This window comes from Oryctolagus cuniculus, chromosome 3, assembly GCF_964237555.1.
Source record: "Oryctolagus cuniculus chromosome 3, mOryCun1.1, whole genome shotgun sequence".
Lineage (NCBI taxonomy): Eukaryota > Metazoa > Chordata > Mammalia > Lagomorpha > Leporidae > Oryctolagus > Oryctolagus cuniculus.
This window is the reverse complement of record NC_091434.1, coordinates 108,217,629-108,240,228: the sequence shown is the minus strand read 5'-3', so window position 1 is coordinate 108,240,228 and position 22,600 is coordinate 108,217,629. Positions and strand designations below refer to the sequence as shown.

The window sequence follows — 22,600 nt, the reverse complement described above, 5'->3', positions numbered from 1 at the left end:
TAATACCTAAGTATACTTAATAAGTATTTATTTCAAGTAGATGTTTTACTTTTTACTCATGACTCACAAATTGATAATTTTGAACTCACAATTCAATACAATAACTTAACACTATTTAATTCTTGAGCACTTCAATAACTAGAAAGTAAAATTTTAAAAAGGCTAGCAATGTCTGGTAAATTTTGTAAGAACTTCAGATAATCACAAACCAAATGTTTTCAAGATAGAAAACACCAAAATTAATAGTAAAACTTGATAACAAAATTCATTTTAGTAAATGAAAAGTTGTGAAATTATTTTTGAATCTTAAAATATTTTAAGTATATTTACAGTTTATATAAGCTAAATAATTATATATATCATTAAATGTATATAGTTTATATTTAAAATATATCATAAAAGTGAAATAAAACATACCATAAGGGAACTCAGAAGTTAATTTCTGTTTTATATCTATTTATTTGAAAGACAGAGAGAGATCCGTCTCCCATCTGCTGGTTCACTCCCCAAATGCCTACAACAGCAAGAGCTAGGTCAGGAGAGCTGGGAACTCCATCAGCATCTTCCATATATGTGGCAGAAATAAACTACTACAGCCATCATCTGTTGCCTCCCAGGAAACACACCAGCAGTATATCTGAATCTCAACAATAGATGGGATGTAAGTCCAGTCAACACAATACGGGATGCAGGAGTCCCAGTAGCATCTTAACCACAGTGCCAAATGCCCACCCCTGCAGCTTAGAAATTAAATATATGATTGGGTTTTAGATACAAAATTTAAATTTCAGAATGTAAAAGAAAACTCTGCAAACTACTATACTACTTCTAAATTATTATGTATATTCTAAACATGAGTATATACTAAATATACACAAGGACCAAGATTAAAAAGTTGTTATTACCCAACATCACTCTTATTCTGAATAACATTGATTTCTTCTGGGCCTAGTTCTGGAATCCATTTCTCAATTTCTTCTGTCCAAGGGTACCTCAGAGATGAAGGGACCACTATTAAAAGAGGCCATTCCTCTTTATAGAAGTAAGCAATAGCAATTGCCTGGATTGTCTTCCCCAAACCCATCTAAAAAATAAATTAAAAAAAAACATGTTAAAAAACCCACAATATAGTGAAAGACAATACTATCAAATATTTTATTTATGAATATTATCATCAAAATAATTTTGCATGTAAAATTAAGTGGATTATAGTTAATAAAAGCTTATGAGAAAATTTAGAATTCATTAAGCAGATTGTATCACTTTCAAACTATTTTGGATAGTTGGGCTTAAAGAGACAAAATGACCCCCACATTTAAACATGTTATATTGATTTTATATAATTTAGCTTTTTTAAAGTGTATGTGACCATTTATAATTTTTCCTCTTAGAGAACACAGTAGTAAATGCCTTACCTAAATGGCACAAAATCATATATTTTAAAGGTAGAATAAGCCTTGAATCACGCACATATTACAAAAGTAGACAGAGAGAGGTAAAATTATTTAAATAACAGGTAACTGATATAAAAGTAATATAAGATCTCAGCCCTTTGGTGTCTTCCCACTTGCTAGTTTCACATGGCCACACTGCTCCACCTCCATACTATTCCATTTAAAACAGTTACCAAATGAATGAGTATTTCAGTTTTTCTCATAATAGCCAGAAACTGGAGACAACTCAAACACACTTCAACTGGTGCTAGGATAATCAAACCCTGGTAAATCTATACAATGGAATACTATTTAGCAATTAAAAGAAAAAAAAAAACTATTGCTTTATATAACAACATGAATGAATCTCAGTGCATTTTACTGTGTGAAAGAAACAAGATTTGAAAGTTATAAAGGATATGATTCCATTTATGTCTTTCTAGAAAAGGCAAACAATAGAGACGGAGAGCAGGTAAGTGTCAGGAGAAAGGGAAGTGGGAGAGTTACAGCATGAGAGAACATTCTGGGAAGGAGCAGGTCGGTCTATGAGTATGAACAGATTTCAGAAAGTTTTTGCACCATTCTCCACAAACATTGGATATACCCCCATGTATCTTGATTTTAGTGGCAGTTACACAATTTCATGTGTTTGTCTGAACTCACAGAACAGTACACTAGGGGCTGGTGCTATGGCATAGCAGGTTAAGCCACAGACTGCAGCGCCAGTATCCCATATGGGCACTGGTTTGAGTCTTGACAGCTCCATTTCTGATCCAGTGCCCTATGCATTAATGAGCCTGGGAGAGCAGCAGATGATGGCCCAAGCTCTTGGGACCCTGCACCAACATGGGAGATCTGGAAGAGGCTTCTGGCTTCACCCTGGCCCAGCCCCAGTCATTGCATTTGGGGAATGAACCAGTGGACGGCATCTCTCTCTCTCTCTCTCTCTCTACTCTGCTTTCAAATAAATAAATAACTCTTTTTTTTTAAAGATTCAGTTTCTTGGGGTCAGCATTGTGGCACTGCTGATTAGACCATGCCTGTGATGCTAGAATCCCATATAATCACCAGTTCCAGTCTCTACTGTAGTCTGGCACAACTGTGGTCACTGCAACCATTTGGGGAGTGGGTGGGCATACAGAAGACCTCTCTCTCTCTCTGTGTGACTCTCCTTCTCTCTTAAAAACAAACAAATGAAAACAAAACAAAACAAAACAACCAAAAAACAGCACACTAAAAATTGGGTGACTTTACCTCAAGAGTGAATTATCCTTTCTTTTCTAGAAAAGTTTCTACAGAGAACATTTGGAAAGAGAAAGATTAAAAGGGCACAGGCTCTGCTTACAAGACTGTTCAAAGAAAAAATACAGGTACAGAAACCTAAAACAGTGAGTTTAAAATGATTTTCCAATGCTATGTGGAATTAAAGAAGAAAAGGGAGAAGGATTTGGACCTTTAGTAAGTATCCTTTATGAAAACCTCTTCTTGTTTATCTGTTTTTATCTGCAGCCATTAACAAGAAAAGCAATCTTAGAATAACTCTAGCAAAATTACATTTAGACCAATCAAACTTCAAGAGAAGTGAGAAAACAAGCATGATTTGCTTAGCAAAACATTCTTTTGACAAAAAAGATTGCCAAGAGGAAGCACGTAAATGGAATTTAGGAATTGTTTTTTGACCTGATATATAGCAAGTGCTCAGATAATTTCAACCCATGAGTGAACAAATTACTAAATAAAGATCAGGGGTCTTAGATTCCCTGGGATAAGCAAGACCCATACACAGAAATGGTATTTGTAGTTTTTAGATAGGGAGAGAGAAGTCACAGAAAAGCTTTTAGCCCAAGAAAACAGTAATACTAGTCATCATTTCAAAGTTTCAAGCCACCTAATACCCACGTATAGAGCCAAAGCTAAGTCTAAAAGGCTTTAATATAGAAACAAGGTCCTGTTGAAGATAGAAATTGTTTCCTTGGGAGGAGGCGTTTAGCTTAGTGGTTAAGAAATCCATATCAAAGTACCCAGGGTTCGGTTCCTGGCTCTGGTTCCTGACTCCAAATTCCCACCAATGCAGACTCTGGAAAGCAGCAGTGAAGGCTGTAGTAACTGAGTTCTTACCACCCTTGTGGGAGACCCGGATGATGTTCCCAGCTTCTGGGTTCTGGCCCTGGATGAGGTTCAGCTGTTGTGGGCATTTAAGGACTGAACTAATGGATGGGAGCACAATCTGTTTCTCAAATTTTTAGAAAAAAATTATTTTCTACATAGTCTTTTAACAATAAAAACAGGTTATGTTAGGTAGGATTTAGGAACAGGTGGATTATGGATACACAGACATACTGCCTACATATTTTATTATAAAATTACACCATTTAACACCTTAATATTCTATGCATCTTTCCAATAGCATAAGATTCAACCTTTGGCCTATACAAATTTCAGATATTAAATTTAAGGCAACAAAGTTTTTTAAGATTTATTAAAATTAAATTCAGAGTTACAGAGAAGAGGGAGAGACTGAGAGAAAGAGAGAGGTCTTTCATTTGTTGGTTCTTTCCTCATGTGGCTGCAATGGCCAAGGTAAAGCCAGACCGAAGCCAGGAACCAGGAGCTTCTTACAGGTCTCCTATGTGGATGACAAGAGTCCAAACAATTGGGCCATCTTCTGCTGCTTTTCCCAGGCCATTAGCAGGGAAGTGGATCAGAAGTGGAGCAGCTAGGACAGAAACTGGTGCCAATATGGCTTATACTGGCCCCCAGGAAACAAACTTTTATATACATTGTTTTGTAAAAAGCAACCAAAGGGCAACCAAACACCAGTATATGGAATAGTGTGACTGCTATGTTTCCCTGTCCTTAAAGTCTTTCAATTCCCATACCTAAAATCAGTCAAATATCATTGTATTCCAGGACCTACCTAGTTCAAAGGCCAAAGTTAAATAATTAGAAATTGTTACCTGGTTTGAGTCCATTAGTGCTATAACCATAATTTAAGTTCCAGATACTGAGCTATGATCTTATTTTTGTGGGAGGACCATACCACCAACTCTAGGCTAGAACTGTTACTCCTTGGTTTTGTTTCTTGCCATGATTTCATAACTATTTTACTAATTCACTTACTCTGGAAATAGGGGTCTCTTTGGCATCCCTAATTTTCTGAGAAATAGAATTCTCTATCTGGGATCCAGATTTCATCACTAGGTCCAAAACATCTGCTTGTCATTAAATTTGTTTGGTGCTAGATATCTTTCTACTTAGACTATTACACACTTCAAGCAGTATGACTGATGGTATTTTAAATTGTCCTACCAGGCTCCTCTCTCTTGAACAATGCCATTTACCAAAATTTCTTAGTACTGTGTTGCATTCTGGGATAAGAATCTTCAATGTGGATATGTGGAAATGGATCTTTCACGTTACACAGGCGGAATGAGATTGAGAGATCTATTGTACAACATGGCGACTACAGTTAATAATGTACTGCATTCTTGAAAATTGTGGACTAGATTTTAAGTGTACTACCACAAAAAAACTAGAAGTAAATAAAGTAATGCACATTAGTTAGCATAATTCAATCATTCCACAATGTATGCACACATGTTGTACAACATATATGTATAAAATGTTTAAGTTGTCAACACAAATATTTTTCAAAGTAGAAAAGATAATCAGGAAAAGAGAATATTTGGGTTGAGGATTGGGGATAAAAGTGGGTAACTGCTGTGGGTATAGGTAAGAATTAGAATAAGCCTGATTTGTTGGGATACTAATCGGGTAAGTTTTTGTCTTTCAGTTCCTTAATCTTGTCTTCTTGTATCTAACCTGCTATTAAACTTATGCAATGAATTCTTTATTTTAGATGTTATTTTTTAGTTCTAAAGTGTCCATTAGAATCTAGTAAAACTTCTACAATTCTTTTTAATGAACTGCCTGTTGAAATTTTCCATCTTTTCATCTCCTTGTTTACCTTCTCCTTGATTTTTTTGAAAAAAAAAAAAAATCATAGTTAAAGTCTCTTTCTGATAGCAGTATCTAATCATCTGTAGGATCTGTATGCTTCCTTTTCCTTTTGGTATTCAGTCTTTTAATATTGTGTTTTAAGCATCCTTATATTTTCTGGTTTAACTCTAGATATCATATATTTAAAAAATCATAGAAGCTTTGGATAATGTTCTCTTCCTCTAAGAGAGATTAGGTAAACTTTTTTTTGGCAGGCATACTGTGTACATGTAGATATCTTCTTTCTTTCCAGATTTTGTTTTAAGCTTTTTAAATGCAAGTTTATTTCAGTTTTGCCCTTTTTCCCAAGGCATAGTAGTAATTACTAGAAGGTAGCACTTATGGGTCAGCAGTAGCCAGGGAGAATGTTGATCAAGAATCTTCCATCACTTTGGTGCCCTGCAGGTATGTGGCCTTTGGGCTGCCCACTCCGCTATCCTGCCTGCATGCTTGCTCCACTTGGTTCATGGCTTGCTCTCTGCCTTCACTTTACTAACTGTGCTAAGTTACTCGTGGCTCCTCATAACCATAGCTTGCTCCACGTGGCTTATTCCTGGCCAGTGCTCTGCATGGTATGGACCCAAACGGGGTTCTAGCCTTCTCTTTTCTCCTCAATAAAGCTTTCACTCTCTTGTGTATTCTTCTCACTGAAAAAAATCCTCAAAACTTAAAAAACAAACAAACAAACAAAAAAAAACAAAAAAACCCCAAACTTCCACCTCAACAGGGCTCAATTCTGATTTCTGTCTCCTTAGCATGACAATACTAATGAAATGTCTACTTAGTTTTTATCCTGCTAACTCCACATTCCTGCAGGTCTTCTTTTCTGTTTCTGTTTATGGCCTGGGAAGGCAGTAGAAGATGGCCCAAATGCTTGGGCCCCTGAACCCATGTGGGAAACTCAGAAGCAGCTCCTGGCACTGGAACAGCCCAATGCTAGCCATTGCAGCTATTTCAGGAGAGAACTAGCAGATGGAAGATCTTTCTCTCTGTCTCTCTCTCTGTCTGTAACTCAACCTCTAAAATAAATAAATAAAATCTTAGATAAAAAACAATTAAGCTATTAATCCTAAAGAAGTAATTATTAAGAAATATGCATTCATATTAATAAGAAAGAACTGTTCCCAAGTTAGAAAGCCTTTTTTTTTTTAAGATTTACTTATTTGAAAGTTAGAGTACTGAGCTCTCTTTCAAGATGGTGGAATAGAGAGGGAGCTTATTGCTTTAGTCTAGGGGAAGATAGTTTTAAAAAAATAGAGAGAGTGCAATTTCAGGGAAAAGTTAGGGAGAAAATGGCAGAGGAAACTCCACACAAATTAGAGGGACACTGTGGACCTACAAGAGTGTGAAAAAACAATGAAGAAACCAGTGAGTATCTACACAAATGCTGAGGAACAAATGCACCAATGCAAGAAACAAGAATAAGGCAGAAAACATGACAACCCTAAAAGAATAAAACACTCAGTACTAGATTGTGAAGATGATGGGATGGAAGAAAAGCCAGAAACAGAATTCAAAAATTGATCATAAGACTACATTGAAGTAATCGGAAGCAAATGCAGGAACTACTGAAATCTGTGCAGGACATGAAGAAAATTTTCCCCATGAAATTGACATCTTAAAGAGAAATCAAAATGAAGAATTTAATAGAATAAGTAAAAATGTAGTGGAAAGCCTTAACAACAGAATTGGTGAGCAGAAGAAAGAATATCCAACTTAGAAGACAAATCACAGGAATTTTTACAGTCAAACCAAAAACAAGAAGAGGAAATTAGAAATCTAAAAAACACTGTTGCAAATCTACAGGATACTATCAAATGACCCAACATATGGGTTCTAGGAGTTCCTGAAGGTGTGCAAAGAGAGAAAGGAATAGAAGGCCTTTTTCGTGAAATAATAAAAGAAAACTTTATTAATTTGGAGAAAGAAAGTGACATCCAAATACAGGAAGCACAAATAACCCCTAATAGGCATGACTAGAAAAGATCTTCACCATGACATATTATAATCAAACTCACGACAGTAAAACATAAAGAAAAGATTCTAAAATGTGCATGAGAGAAATGCCAGATTACTTTCAGAGGATCTCCAATCAGAGTCATAGCAGATTTCTCATCAGAAAGATGAGTTTGGAAAGAATCGCGAGATATATTACAAGTCTTAAGAGGAAAAAAAAAACTGTACTCCCAGAAAACTATACCCTACAAAGTTATCATTTATAAATGAAAGTGAAATAAAGACATTCCATGACAAACAGAAACTGAAAGAATTTGTCACCACCTGTCCAGCCTTGCAAAAGATGCTTAAGGATGTGTTGCACACAGAAACACAGAAACATGGTCATCATTACGAAAGAAAGGGAAGAAAATCTCCCAGTAAAAGTACAAAGGAAATCCAAAGTAAAAAAATAGAAATATTTTTGGAAAAAGGGCAAAATCATTACTTATCAATAGTCACCTTGAATATAAATGGTCTCAACTCTCTAGTTAAAAGACACAGATTGGCTGAATGGACTAAAAAACAAAACCCATCTATTTGCTACCTACAAGAAACACATCTCATCAACAAAGCTGTGCCCAGACTGAAAGTGAAAGGATGAAAAAAAAAAAAAAGATACTCCATGCTAACAGAAAGCAAAAAAGAGCTATAGTATAGCCATCCTAATATCAGACAAAATAGACTTTAACAAAAACTGTTAAAAGACACAAAGAAGGGCACTATGTAATGATTAAGAGATCAACTCAACAGGAAGATGTCACTATTTTAAATGTATATACACCTAATTACAGGCCACCTGGTTATTTAAAAGAAATGTTAAGGGATCTAAAGAGAGACATAGACTCCAATACAATAGTAATGGGGGACTTCAATACCCCAGTTTCAGTAATGGACACATCAATAAGACAGAAAATCAGCAAGGAAATAGCAGAGTTAATCTATAGTATAGACCAAATGGACCTAACAGATATCTACAGAACTTTTCATCCTACAGTTGCAGAATATACATTCTTTTCTCCAGTGGATGGAACTTTCTCTATGAACATACAAGGCCATAAATGCAATGAAGTTGGAAATCAGCAACACAAGAATGTATAGAACACAGGCAAACACATGGAGACTGAACAAAATGATCCTGAATGAACACTGGGTCAAAGAAGAAATAAAAAATTTTTTTGAAACAAATGAAGATGACAATACAACATATCAAAACCTATGGGATACAGCAAAAGCAGTGTTGAGAGGAAAGTATATAGCAATTGGTGGCTACATCAAGAAACTTGAAAGGTACCAAATAAATGAGCTATCAATGCATCTCAAGGATCTAGAAACACAAGAGCAATCCAAACCCAAAACTAGTAGGAGAAAAGAAATAATTAAAATTGAAGAAGAAATCAACAAAATTGAAACAAAAAATACAAAAGATCAGCACAACGAAGAGCTAGTTTTTTGAAAAAATAAACAAAACTGACATGCCATATGCCCAACTCACCAAAAAAAGGAGAGAGAAGACCCAAATCAACAAATTTAGAGATGAAAAAAGAAATGTAACAACAGACACCACAAAAATCAAAACAATCATCAGAAATTACTAAAAAGAGCTGAATGTCAATGAACTGGGAAGCCTAGAGGAAACGGATAGATTCCTGGACACATGCGACCTACCTAAATTGAGCCACGAAGACACAGAAAACCTAAACAGACCCAAAACCAAGACAGAAATTGAATCAGTAATAAAGACCCTCCCAACAAAGAAAAGCCCGGGACCAAATGTCTGACAACTGAAGACTGGATAAAGAAATTTTGGGATATGTACACCATGGAATACTACACAGCAGTAAAAAAAAAAAAAAAAAAACAAAACTGTCATTTGCAACAGAATTGATAAAACTAGAAAACATCGTACTTAGTGAAATAAGCCAGTCTAAAAAAGACAAATTCCATACGTTCTCCCTGATCTGTGGTAACTAATAGAGCACCTAAAAGGCAATATATGGAAGTGAAATTAACACTTTGATATGCAATTACTTTGAACAGCCTTTGTCTAAACTGTTGAGGAAGTTTGTATTTTTTTTTTCATGTGCTTTCTTGAACTCCTTAATTACTACAGAGTTAAATATATGTGTATAAAGTGAATTTAAAATAGATCTTGGTAAAAAAAAAATAAGAATGGGAATAGAAGAGGGAGAAGGAGGAAAGGTGAGAGTTTGGGGGAGGGTAGCTATGGTGGGAAGAATCAATATATTCCTAAAGTTGTATATAAATATGCAAGGCGTTAATATTCTTTAAATAATTTGTTTCTTGGGGGAAAAGAAGAAAATCAGAGTTACAGAGAGAGGGAGAGACACAGAAAGAGATCTTCCATCCACTGGTTCACTTCCCAAGTGGCTGCAGCAGTGACAGCTAAGCCAGGCCAAAGCCAGGAGCCAGGATCTTCGTTTGGGTCTTCCACAAGGATGGCAGGGGCCTAAATACTTGGGCCATCTTCTGCTGCTTTTCCCAGTCCAGTAGCAGGAAATTTGATCAGAAGTAGAGCAGCTAGGGCATGAACTGGCACCCACATGGGATGTCAGCTTCACAGTTGGTGACTACCCACTATGCCACAACATTGGCCCCAAGAAGTCTTAAGTTGAGACCACCGTTGTGGTGCAGCAGGTTAAGGACACGTCCTGCATTGCCTGCTTCCCATGTAAGTGTGGCAATTTGAGTCTTGGCTGCTCAAGTTCTGATCCAGGTTCCTTCTGTTGTGCCTGGGAAAGCATCACATATGGCCCAAGTGCTTGGACTCCTGCACTCATGAGGGGCACCCGGATAGAGTTCCAGGTTCCTGACTTCAGCCTTGCCAAACCCTGACCACGCAGCCATTTGGAAAGTAAACCAGTGATGGAAGATATCTCTCTCTCTCTCTCTCTCTCGCCTCTTTGTGTGTGTGTCTGTGTCTTCCTTGTCTCTTTTATCACTCTGCTTTCAAATAAAATGAAAAATCTTAAAAAAGTCTTCACTAGAACTCATGGAAGGATTATTTTAGCTAAAGAGATGACGTAACAAATACAAAAGTAAACAATGGAAGCAAAAGGTATGATGAGAGTCTGTTTGCATTTCTGAGGTTTAAATACTGACAGGTTTCAAGATCCCTATCCTTCTGATCCAATTTCTGGGCAAGCTGACAAAAGAGTGTAGATGCTACTTCCATTGTCACAGGGGTACCTGCTAACTATGCCATCCCTGATGCACATGGTGAGAACCCTCGCCCTATCTCATAAATCCAGTAACAAACTGAGCCAGTTATCTTTCCTTGTTTTTTTTCAAGCCATTTTTATTCTTGCTTGGGAACCTGCCCTGCTCTCCCTAGAAAGTATTATCATTTGAGTGATAAACCTTTGCATACCCTTTCAGTGTCATGTGGTTTCATTAATCTTGACATCTGGAACAAATATTGGACAGAACAGTTCATTCTGCCTCTTCAGAATGATGACAATAAAAGCATATATTCTTGAATATATAACTGGCACTGTGATTTTTATGAAAGGATTTCTTTGAGTTTTGTTAGCTAAAAAAAATCTCAGAATTTGGTTAGGCTGGTATCACTGAATAAACTATTTTATTATTTATTTGAAAGTCTGAGATATGGAGAGAGGGAGAGAGAAAGAGAGGGGGGAGAGAAAGAAAGAGAGGGGGGAGGAGAGAAAAAGAGAGAGAGAGAGAGAGAGATTGATTGATTGATTGATTGATTGATCTTCCATCTACTAGTTCACTGCCCAGATGGGAGCAATGGTCAGGGATGGGCCAGGCAAAAGCAAGGAGCTAGGAGCTTCTTCCAGGTCTCCCACATGGGTATCAGGGACCAAAGCACTTGGGTTGTCTTCCACTGCTTTTCCCAGGCTATCAGGAGGGAGCTGGATTGGAAGTGCAGCAGCCAAGACACAAACTGGTGCCTATATGGGATGCTAGCACCGCAGGTGGCATCTTTACCTGCTAGGCCACAATGCCATCCCCAGAAATATTTTCTTAATCATAATGTGAAGAAAGTACCCTACATCATTAGAGAATACACCTAAACAGTCACTCTAACATGGTTTTTATCTAGTTATCTGATAATTACTCAACCCTTTTATTCATAATCTCTTTATTCAAAAGATCATGTAACAAGATAGATTTTAAAAAAAAGATCATGTAGTAAAATCATTATAGTTATTTCTGGAAATTAAAACATAGTTATCAAAACACAGTAAATTGTTTTAGTCACTCATTTATTTGCTAGGTATTTGTCATTGGTTGTTCAAGTTTTGGGCCATCATCAAATAGAACATGAAGTCTGATGGGATAAACTAAAAGAAGCCATGGTTTCCAAACTTGAAAATGAAAGCATTTAGCATAATTTCACTCCCATTAAGAAATGACATGTGAGGTGGCACTGTGGTGCAGTGGGTTAAGCCATTGCCTACAATGCTGTCATACCATACTGGAGCGCTGATTTCATCCCAGCTGCTCCACTTCCCATCCAGTTCCTGGATAATCTGCCTGGGAAAGCAGCAGAAGAAAGCCCAATACCTGGATCCCTGCCACCCATACGAAAGACCAGGACGGAGTTATTGTTTCCTGACTCAGCCCTGGCTACTGAGACAATGAGGAGTGAAGCAGTGGATAGAAGGTCTCTGTCTCCCTTGCTCTCTTTTTCTATCTTCCCTCCTCTTTCTATCACTCTTTCAAATAAATTTTTAAAAAATCTTTTTGAAAATGATATGATACCCAGTAAAGTATAACTGAGTTCTAGATAAAATTTATAAGCTAGAAGATAATTATGTAGGGCAATTTTTCCCTAGAAATAAACATTTTTAAAAAGCACTTAGAATTCAGTGTTTTGAGAACAATCTAAAATAACCCAATATTTAATTATAAAAAGAAAACACAATTGAAGTAATTGATGTATACAGAAATAACTACACTCCGTAGGTGGTTCAAAGCCCTGGACTATAACTACAGTGGCATTTCTTAGAGTGGAACCCTCTAGTATCTCAACACAATTAAAGCTAAATCACCTATTATGAGTCAAAGCCTTGACTCAGTAACAGTACAAAAGCGGAGGTAAGCCGGCGCCGTGGCTCAATAGGCTAATCCTCCGCCTTGCGGTGCCGGCACACCGGGTTCTAGTCCCGGTTGGGGCGCCGGATTCTGTCCCGGTTGCCCCTCTTCCAGGCCAGCTCTCTGCTATGGCCAGGGAGTGCAGTGGAGGATGGCCCAGGTGCTTGGGCCCTGCACCCCATGGGAGACCAGGAAAAGCACCTGGCTCCTGGCTCCTGCCAGGATCAGCGCGGTGCGCCGGCTGCAGCGGCGGCCATTGGAGGGTGAACCAACGGCAAAGGAAGACCTTTCTCTCTGTCTCTCTCTCACTGTCCACTCTGCCTGTCAAAAAAAAAAAAAAAAAAAAAAAAGCGGAGGTAGCTACATAAGAAGAATTAAATGGAATACATTAACTTCAAGAATACTGTATGGGGCTGGAACCATGGCTCACATGGTTAATCCTCTGCCTGTGGCGTCAGAATCCCATATGAACGCCAGGTTCTAGTCCCGGTTGCTCCTCTTCTAGTCCAGCTCTCTGCTGTGGCCTGGGAACGCAGTGGAGGATGGTGCAGGTGCCCAAGCACTGGGAGACCTGGAGGGGCTCGTGGCTTCTGATCGGCGTAGCTCTGGCCATAGCAGCCATTTGGGGAGTGAACCAACGGAAGGAAGACCATTCTCTCTATCTCTCTCTCTCACTAACTCTAGCTATCAAAAAAAAAAAAAAAAAGAATACAGTATATCAGTGTTTTCATAACCACCATTTTCCTTAGAATACTAATGTTATCTTGCCGGCACCGCAGCTCACTAGGCTAATCCTCTGCCTAGCGGCGCCGGCACACCGGGTTCTAGTCCCGGTCGGGGCGCTGGATTCTGTCCCGGTTGCCCCTATTCCAGGCCAGCTCTCTGCTGTGGCCAGGGAGTGCAGTGGAGGATGGCCCAGGTGCTTGGGCCCTGCACCCCATGGGAGACCAGGAAAAGCACCTGGCTCCTGGCTCCTGCCATCGGATCAGCATGGTGTGCCGGCTGCAGCGCGCTAGCCGCGGCGGCCATTGGAGGGTGAACCAACGGCAAAGGAAGACCTTTCTCTCTGTCTCTCTCTCTCACTGTCCACTCTGCCTGTCAAAAAATGAAAAAAAAAATAAAAATAAAAAAAAATAAAAAGAATACTAATGTTATCTTTATGTTTTATTTCACAAAATTATTTAGAGCAATTAAATAATAATGATCAATTTTAAAAGTTTGATTGCTTTTAAACAGAAATTTTTATACATATATACTGCAAAAGATATTTGCTGATTTGAGAAGATTTTGCAACTACAACTTTTTTCAGCTTTAAAGTTATAAGCAGCGCTTGCATTTTAGGATAGAGAAGTGAGGTTCTCTTTAAAATTACTAGCCTATATGTTCTAGAAGAAGTTCTTTGAAGGACCTCTTTAAGCATGCAAATTTAAAACCATATAGAGGATCAAAATTAAGCAAGGAAATCTACCCAATAAAGTATCAGACTGAATTCCTATGTTCTATAATTTATTATTAAGGAGATATGCATATGTACTTTGGTGGAACTATTTCTAAGCTCTTATAAATTAAGTCATAATCTTTCCTATAGGGAATCTTTTTAAAAGATTTTTATTTATTTGAGAGGTAGAGTTACAGACAGTGAGAGGGAGAGACAGAGAGAAAGGTCTTCCATCTGCTGGTTCACTCCCCAGATGGCTGCAATGGCTGGAGCTGCACCGATCTGAAGCCAGGAGCCAGGAGCTTCTTCCAGGTCTCCCACGCGGGTGCAGGGGCCCAAGGACGTGGGCCATCTTCCACTGCTATCTCAGGCCATAGCAGAGAGCTGGATTGGAATAGGGGCAGCCGGGACTAGAACTGGCGCCCATATGGGATGCTGGTGCCGCAAGCACAGGATTAACCTACTGTGCCACGGGGTCGGCCCCTGCCCTCCCATAGGGGATTTTTAACAGTTTACTTTTGAGAGGCAAAGATAGTCAGACAGAGCTCCTATCCACTGGCTTACTTCCATACTTGAAATAGCTAGGGCTAGGCAAGGCTGAAGCCAGGAGCTGGGAAATGAATCCAGATTTCCCACATGGTTGGCAATAATCCCACTACTTCAGCCATCAGCTGCTGCTCCCTCCCACAGTGCACACTAGCACAAAGATGAAATTGGGAGATTTAAGACTTGAACTCAGGTACATGGCTATGGAATATAGATGTACCCATGGGTGCCCATATGGGATGTGAGCATCAAGGGCGGAGGCTTAACCACAGTGCCAGCCCTGTTTATGTATTTCAAAAGGCATGGCTGAGAAGAAATGATAATAAACTATTCCAGATACTGTCAAAGGAACAGAAAATTTCAAATTATTTTAAATTATTTTTGAAAACCAACAATATATATATACTAAAGTATGGAATATAACACAAAAGATAAAGATCACTTTCACAGATGTGCTTTGGTATAAATATTTTAAATAGACTATCAGAATACAGAATTCAGTAGAAAACTAAAAGAATAACATATCTTGACCAAGAGGAGCTTGAATCCAAGAATAAGCCCTGTTCAACATAAGAAAACCCATTAGTTTAATTCATAACAGTTACCTGCCGAAGGGGTAACTAACAAAATTTAACTTTCATTTCTGATAAAAAGTCTTTTACTAACTATTACTAAAAGGATAATCTGTTCCCATGAGAAAAAGCATGAATCTTTACCTAAAAAGGTTGTACCAGGCTTAATGGAGAAAAGGGACTCCAATAATTATCAGAAGCAGAAGAAATAAGAAATAAGAAAAAGCATATATGGTGAAGGTGGCATCTTAAGCCAAAAGAAAAAAATCAATGCTTTGTTAATTAATGCTGTGGAAAAAAAGCCTAATGAATTAGAAAAATAAAAACAGGTCTTTATCTCACTCCTCACTATTAAATAATTTCCAGACAGGTCAAACACTTAATAGTTAAAAAAGAACACATAACAGGAAAAAGATGAGTTAAACCAATATATCAAATTCATTATATCAAAACCAGGAAAAACAAAGCAAAATACAAATTGAATAAAATGAAAAATTTAAATTTATATACCACAAAGAGAATAAAACAAATGGAAACAAAAAACATCTGTAACATAAATAACACAGGGCTAATTTCCTCAATTTTCAAAGAGCTCCTCTCAAAAAGGGAACATAGGACAAACAATCCAATAGAATAATGGAGAAAAGTCAAGGAATATCAGCTTATGGAGAAGAATGTTCATCAAATAAACATCAAAACACTGTATCTGCCATAATTAAAGACAAATAAAACTGTTAGGATTTTTTTTTTTTTTTTTTTTTTTTTGCCTTACAGAATAAGATTAACAAAACCCAAAAGTTTGACAACAGTGTTGGAGATGGTCAGGAGAAACAGGCACTTCCACTTTGCTGTGGAAATAAATATTGACTTGGCAATCTAGCCAATGCTTTGGATTTATTCAGTCAGGCATATCCTTGCAAGGCATACTAAAGGGCTAAGTAGAAGATTAGGTAGATCAGAATATATCCATACGATAAGACACTATGTGGTCAAACATGCTGATATGGCAAGAATGATAAATCTCAAACTGCAAAATAGTATACTCAAAAGAAAAATCAAAAATAGTAAATCTGATCCAATTAATACTGAGCCAGAGACAGAAGGAAAAAGCCTGGAGAAGGAAAGGAGAAATAAAGAAAAAAGAGGACTGGTTATTTTAAAAATAAAGTGTTTTAAGGCTAATTAGTAGACTGTGAGTAGCTGTGTTGATTCAGACTATATAGTTTTTGGAAAATCATGTCATAGGGATAAAATAATCTTTGATAAAAGGATAGGATGGAAAGAGAGGAGAAGGAAGGGAAAGTTAACAGTGTTGCCATTAGAGGGTATGACTGCAAGGGTAGGGAGCTTACATGCTTAAATAGTACTTAAAAGTGGGAATACTAAAGGAAACACACACACACACAGAAAGAGAGAGAGAGAGAGAGAGAGAGAGAGAGAGTGAGAAACCTCTTTAAAAGATTGAGGAGTAACAAAGTGCTAGGTGTTGAACTTTTGTTTATGCCAAACGCTGCAGAGCAAGTGTGGCCTAATATAGAACCAGTCTAGGGGCCGGCGCTGTGGCTTAGTGGATTAAAGACCTGGCCTGAAGCGCCAGCATCCCATATGGGCACTGGGTCTAGTCCCGGCTGCTCCTCTTCCAATCCAGCTCTCTGCTATGGCCTGGGAAAGCAGGAGAAGATGGCCCAAGTCCTTGGGCCCCTGCACCCACGTGGGACACCTGGAAGGAGCTCCTGGCTCCAGTCTTCAGATCGGCACAGCTCCAGCTGTTGCGGCCATCTGGGGAGTGAACCAGCAGATGGAAGATCTCTCTCTGTCTCTACCTCTCTCTGTAACTCTTTCTTTCAAATAAATAAAATAAATCTTAAAAAAAAAAAGAAAGAACAAATCTACTGATTTTCCCTGAAACTGAGGACTGGAGAAAGACAGGGAAACAAGTTAAACACATATAGCCTTAAGTATAGAATGAAAGAAGATGTTTTCAGAAAACAATATTGGTCAAACACACACCTGAGGAAAAGTGAAGAAGCCTAAGGAATCCTACTTCCACTGGTTATTAGTTACTTCATGTAAGTCACTTTTCATTACAATTCCTGGATTTTCAATTTCTAACAACTTGGAGATTATGGATTATATGACTCATTTCAAGGGAGTAAGTAGGAAGATGTACAAGGAATAATTTCTCTATTTCCTGAGGTAAAACAGGATCATTCAATAAAAGAAATACCAATCCTAGTACTGCAACTTTCAAGACATACGGAAAAAACACTAAATGTAGACTATAATATCTTACAAGAATTTTAGGTTATATCTGTAATGTGGACATCAATCTGTTCTTACCATATTTAAAATCTTTAGTGATATTCATATTTAATCTTTGATGAAAGACAGTAAAAAATGAGCTACTTAGTCATAATGTGAAGTGCTCAGATGCATATGCATTATTCATTCAAACAGTACCACTTTTAGGGTAAAATCTGAATAAATAAAAGATCATGACAGCATAACACAGACTGGTAATGCTCTTTGGTTCACATTTTCCATTTTTTGATCTTATAAATCTTTTTTTTAAAAAGATTTGTTTATTTATTTATGTATTTGAAAAAGTTACAGAAAGGGAGACAAACACACAAACACACACACACAGAGAGAGAGAGAGAGAGAGAGAGAGAGAGAGAGAGAGAGAGAAAGGAATCTTGTATTCACTGGGCCACTCCCCAAATGGCCGCACTGGCCAGGGCTGGGCCAGGCCAAAGCCAGGTGCCAGGAGTTTGGGTCTGCCACATGGTGGAATGGGCCCAAGCACTTGTGCCATCTTCCACTACTCTTCCCAGGTAGATGAATCAGAGTGGAGCAGCAGGGACAGGAAACTGAGTCCAGGATGAAGTTCCTGGCTCCTGGCTTCAGATCAGCCCAACTCCGGCCAGAGTTGCAGGTGGCAGCTTTATGTCCTATGCCAAAATACCAACCCCTTAAGTCTTCTTTATAAAATTAAAATCAGGTGAATAAACTGTATTGAGTCTAGTCACTTATATCACATGTATTAGGGGATCAATGCCTTGGTAATTTCATTAAATTGAAAGCCCAACAGAACACAAAAGGGATAACTATGGATGCTGAGAAAAAGGAACGAAAGGAAAGGACACAAAGCATGCTGTGATCTTCTGGTTATGATCTAGGTTTGTGAACTGTATTATATCTTTGTATCACTTACATACATGTTAAAAATTCAGACTTCAGGAGCCGGTGCTGTGCTGTAGTAGGCTAAGCCTCCATCTGCGGTGCCAGCATCTGATATGGGCACTGGTTGGGGTCCTGGCTGCTCTTCTCTACCTCTCTGCTGTGGCCTGGGAAAGCAATAGAAGATGGCCCAAGTGCTTGGGCCCCTGCACCTGCGTGGGAAACCTGGATGGAATTCCTGGCTCACGGCTTCAGATCATGCCTAGCTCCAGACAATGCAGCCATATGAGGAGTGAACCAGCGGATGGAAGACCTCTCTGACTTTCCCTCTCTCTCTGTGTCTGTAACTCTGCCTCTCAAATAAATAAAATAAATCTTAAAAAAAAAAAAAAAAGAATACCAGGCCGGTGCTGCGGCTCACTAGGCTAATCCTCCACCTTGCGGCGCCAGCACACCGGGTTCTAGTCCCGGTTGGGGTGCCAGATTCTGTCCCGGTTGCCCCTCTTGCAGGCCAGCTCTCTGCTGTGGCCCAGGAGTGCACTCACAGCAGACTTCTCATCAGAAACCCCACAGGCTAGAAGGGAATGGCGAGACATAGCCCAGGTACTAAGAGAGAAAAACTACCAGCCTAGAATACTATATCCTGGAAAGCTCTCATTTGTGAATGAAGGTGAAATAAAGACCTTTCATAGCAAACAGAAATTGAAAGAATTTGTCTCCACTCGTCCAGCTCTGCAAAAGATGGTTAAAGATGTGTTACACACAGAAACACAGAAACACGGTCATCAATACGAAAGAAGGTAAAGGAAGGAAACCTCACAGCAAAAGATCACAGGAAGTTCAAAGCATATATTAGAAAATATCTTTGGCAAATGGCAGGGAAAAGTTACTACTTATCAATAGTCACTGAACGTTAATGGCCTGAACTGTCCAATTAAAAGACACAGATTGGCTGACTGGGTTAGGAACAAAACCCATCTATTTGCTGCTTACAAGAAACACATCTTTCCAACAAAGACGCATACAGACTGAAAGTGAATGGCAAACAAAAAAGCTGTCTGCACATTAATGTTTATTTCAGTTCAATTCACAATAGCTAAGACCTGGAACCAACCCAAATGCCCATCAACAGTAGACTGGATAAAGAAATTATGGGACATGTACTCTATAGAATACTATACAGCAGTCAAAAACAATGAAATCCGGTCATTTGCAACAAAATGGAGGAATCTGGAAAACATCATGCTGAGTGAATTAAGCCAGTCCCAAAGGGACAAATATCATATGTTCTCCCTGATCGGCGACAACTGAGCACCAAAGGGGAAACCTGTTGAAGTGAAATGGACACTATGAGAAACAGTGACTTGATCAGCCCTTGTCCTGGCTGTTGATGTACAATGTAATACTTTATCCATTTTAGTATTTTTTTTTTTGTTCTAGTACTATTGGTTGAACTCTGTAATTAACAAACAATTATTCTTAGGTGTTTAAATTTTAACTGAAAAGTGATCTCTGTTAAATATAAGAGTGGGAATAAGAGAGGGAGAAGATGTACAATTTGGGACATGCTCAATTGGACTTGCCTCAAGTGGTGGAGTTAGAAACGTGACAGGGGATTCCAATACAATCCCATCAAGGTGGCATGTACCAATGCCATCTCACTAGTCCAAGTGATCAATTTCAGTTCACAATTGATGACACTGATAGGTCTAAGAGTCAAAGGGATCACAGAAACAAGACTAGTGTCTGCCAATACTAACTGATAGGATCAAAAAGGGAGAGAACGATTCAACATGGGAAGCAAGATACATAGCAGACTCATAGAATGGCAGATGTCCTAAATAACACTCTGGCCTCAGAATCAGCCCTTAAGGCATTCGGATCTGGCTGAAGAGCCCATGAGAGTATTTTAGGCATGGAAAGCCAAGACACTCTGGAAAAATAAAAAAAAAAAAAAAAAAAAAAAAAAAAGAAGACCTAAATGAAAGACCTCTGCGAGTGAGATCCCAGTGGAAAGAACAGGGCCATCAGAGAAGGAGGTACCTTTCTCTGAAGGGAGGAGAGAACTTCCACTTTGACTATGCTGTCAGAATAAGATGGAAGTCGGCGAACTCAAAAGGCTTCCATAGCCTTGGCAACTCATGACTAGAGCCTCGGGAGATTACTGATGCCATAAACAAGAGTATCAAATTGTTAAGTCAACAACAGGAGTCACTGTGTACTTACTTCTCATGTGGGATCTGTCCTGAATGTGTTGTCCAATGTGAAGTAATGCTATAACTAGTAATGAAACAGTATTTTACACTTTGTGTTTCTGTGTGGGTGCAAACTGTTGAAATCTTTACTTAATATATACTAAATTGATCTTCTGTATATAAAGAGAATTGAAAATGAATCTTGAGGTGAATGGAATGGGAGAGGGAGCGGGAGATGGGAGGGGTGCGAGTGGGAGGGAAGTTATGGGGTGGAAAGCCATTGTAATCCATAAACTGTACTTTGGAAATTTATATTTACTAAATAAAAGTTTAAAAAATCTTAAAGAGAAATTCAGATCAGTATATACAAATAATATTTTTGCAGTCATATAATGGCACATAAACATGGTGGATGTGAAGTTAATAAATAAACCTATCACTTGTGATAACTTTGTTTTCAAAACAAAGAATCAAATACAAATCAATCATCAGTATCAGAGACAAAAAGTTACAAGTATTATGATACTTTCAGTTGAACAAATTATTGTATTATCCTGTCAGTTCATGTACTGACACATACCGATCACTTTAGAGTCAATAGAAAGTCCTTGAAATTCTAACCCAACAATTTCTGAAAATATAAATTAGGCAATATCAGAGATTCTGTGCTGACACCCTTGTGAGATTGTGAATAAAATAAAGCTGCAAACCAATTTTTTATGCTAAAAACAAATGGAATGTTACCAAAAATAAAATTAAGCTGTTCAAATTGTCTTAAACAATAAAGGGAAAAAAAAGGACTACCAAGGAATAAAAGAAAATCATCAATGCATTTAAACTACTTATTACTTGGAAGTTAATTTTTATATACCTAGAAAATATGTGCAGAAAGACAAAAGAAAAACAAAACAACAACAATGGCAAACAAAATTGCCATATATCAAGGTTGATTTTTTTCTAAACTACATAATTTTCTTCTCCATAGTAAAATCTGTGTAGGTTGCTTCTAAATTAGATATACTTCTATTAAATTTTCTTACAAAGTAATGTCACCATGAACTCCAGGGTAGTATTATAACAAGGTGAAATATATTTGATTTCTGACACTTTATTGCATAGAGATACCCCTTGTTTTCCCAATATAAAACATATTATTGAATAACTTTTCTGTTCTTTCTCTTCTAGTAAAAATAATAATGGCTCTAAATTTAAGCTTAAACGTACCGTCTGTCAATTATTGCTTAAGAAATTAAATGTTAACCTATTGAAAAAGGAAATATTTCAAAATCATAATAATGTCACCATATGCTAGTCATTGTCCACATTTATTAAATATTATCCATGTTAAAATAAAAAATTCACTCTGGTTTTGTGAAAACATTTGACTAGAAAAAATGTAATTCACACAAACTTCAGAAAATTTAATGATAATCTACCCTAGAAAAATGTTCATATTGCATTAAGAGTCAAAGTAGGAGCTGGTGCTATGGCTTAGCAGGTTAAACCACTGCCTGCAGTGCTGGCATCCCATATTGGGCACTGGTTCATGTCCCGGCTGCTCCACTTCCTACCCAGTTCTCAGCTACAGCCTGGGAAAGCAGTAAAAAATGCCAAGTCCTTGGGCTCCTGCAATTGTGTGGGAGACCCGGAGGAAGCTCTTGGCTCCTGGCTTCAGATTGGTGCAGCTCTGGCCATTGTTTTCAATTGGAGAGTGAACCAGCAGATAGAAGACCTTTCTCTCTCTCTCTCTCTCTCTCTCTGTGTCTCCTTCTCTCTTTGTGTAGCTCAGACTTTCAAATACATAAATAAATAAACATAAATAAATAAACAAATCTTAAAAAAAGGTCAAAGTAAATGTAACTTGCAAAATATTGATTACTATTACAATACTGAATAATAATTCTCATGGTATAAAGCATGTTAAAATAGAATGTGATCTTGATTTTATTTTATTAAAATATTCATGACAAGTAGTGAAAATAGTTAAAGAAAATAGCTAATTAACTTCATAGCTAACATTATGTCATAAACTAGTAAGTTAAAAAATTACAAATTTTAAGAAAAATGTTGGAATAATAAAGTAATAAATACAAGGAATTAATATTAGGATGAAAAAGTAAGATAATTAACTAGATCCATGCATTAATAATATGAGGG

General features: G+C 37.7%; 1 protein-coding gene across 14 annotated transcripts in view; it reads right to left on the bottom strand.

The window, feature by feature from the left end:
- The window catches only part of ZRANB3 (zinc finger RANBP2-type containing 3), a 303,637-nt gene that overhangs the window by 157,314 nt on the left and 123,723 nt on the right, over positions 1-22,600 (bottom strand). For all 14 annotated transcript variants that reach the window (XM_070070992.1, XM_070070995.1, XM_070071000.1 and 11 more), the window contains one exon: positions 906-1,084. In XM_070070992.1, the coding sequence (XP_069927093.1) occupies positions 906-1,084 (179 nt within the window). The remainder of the gene's footprint in view (positions 1-905; positions 1,085-22,600) is intronic.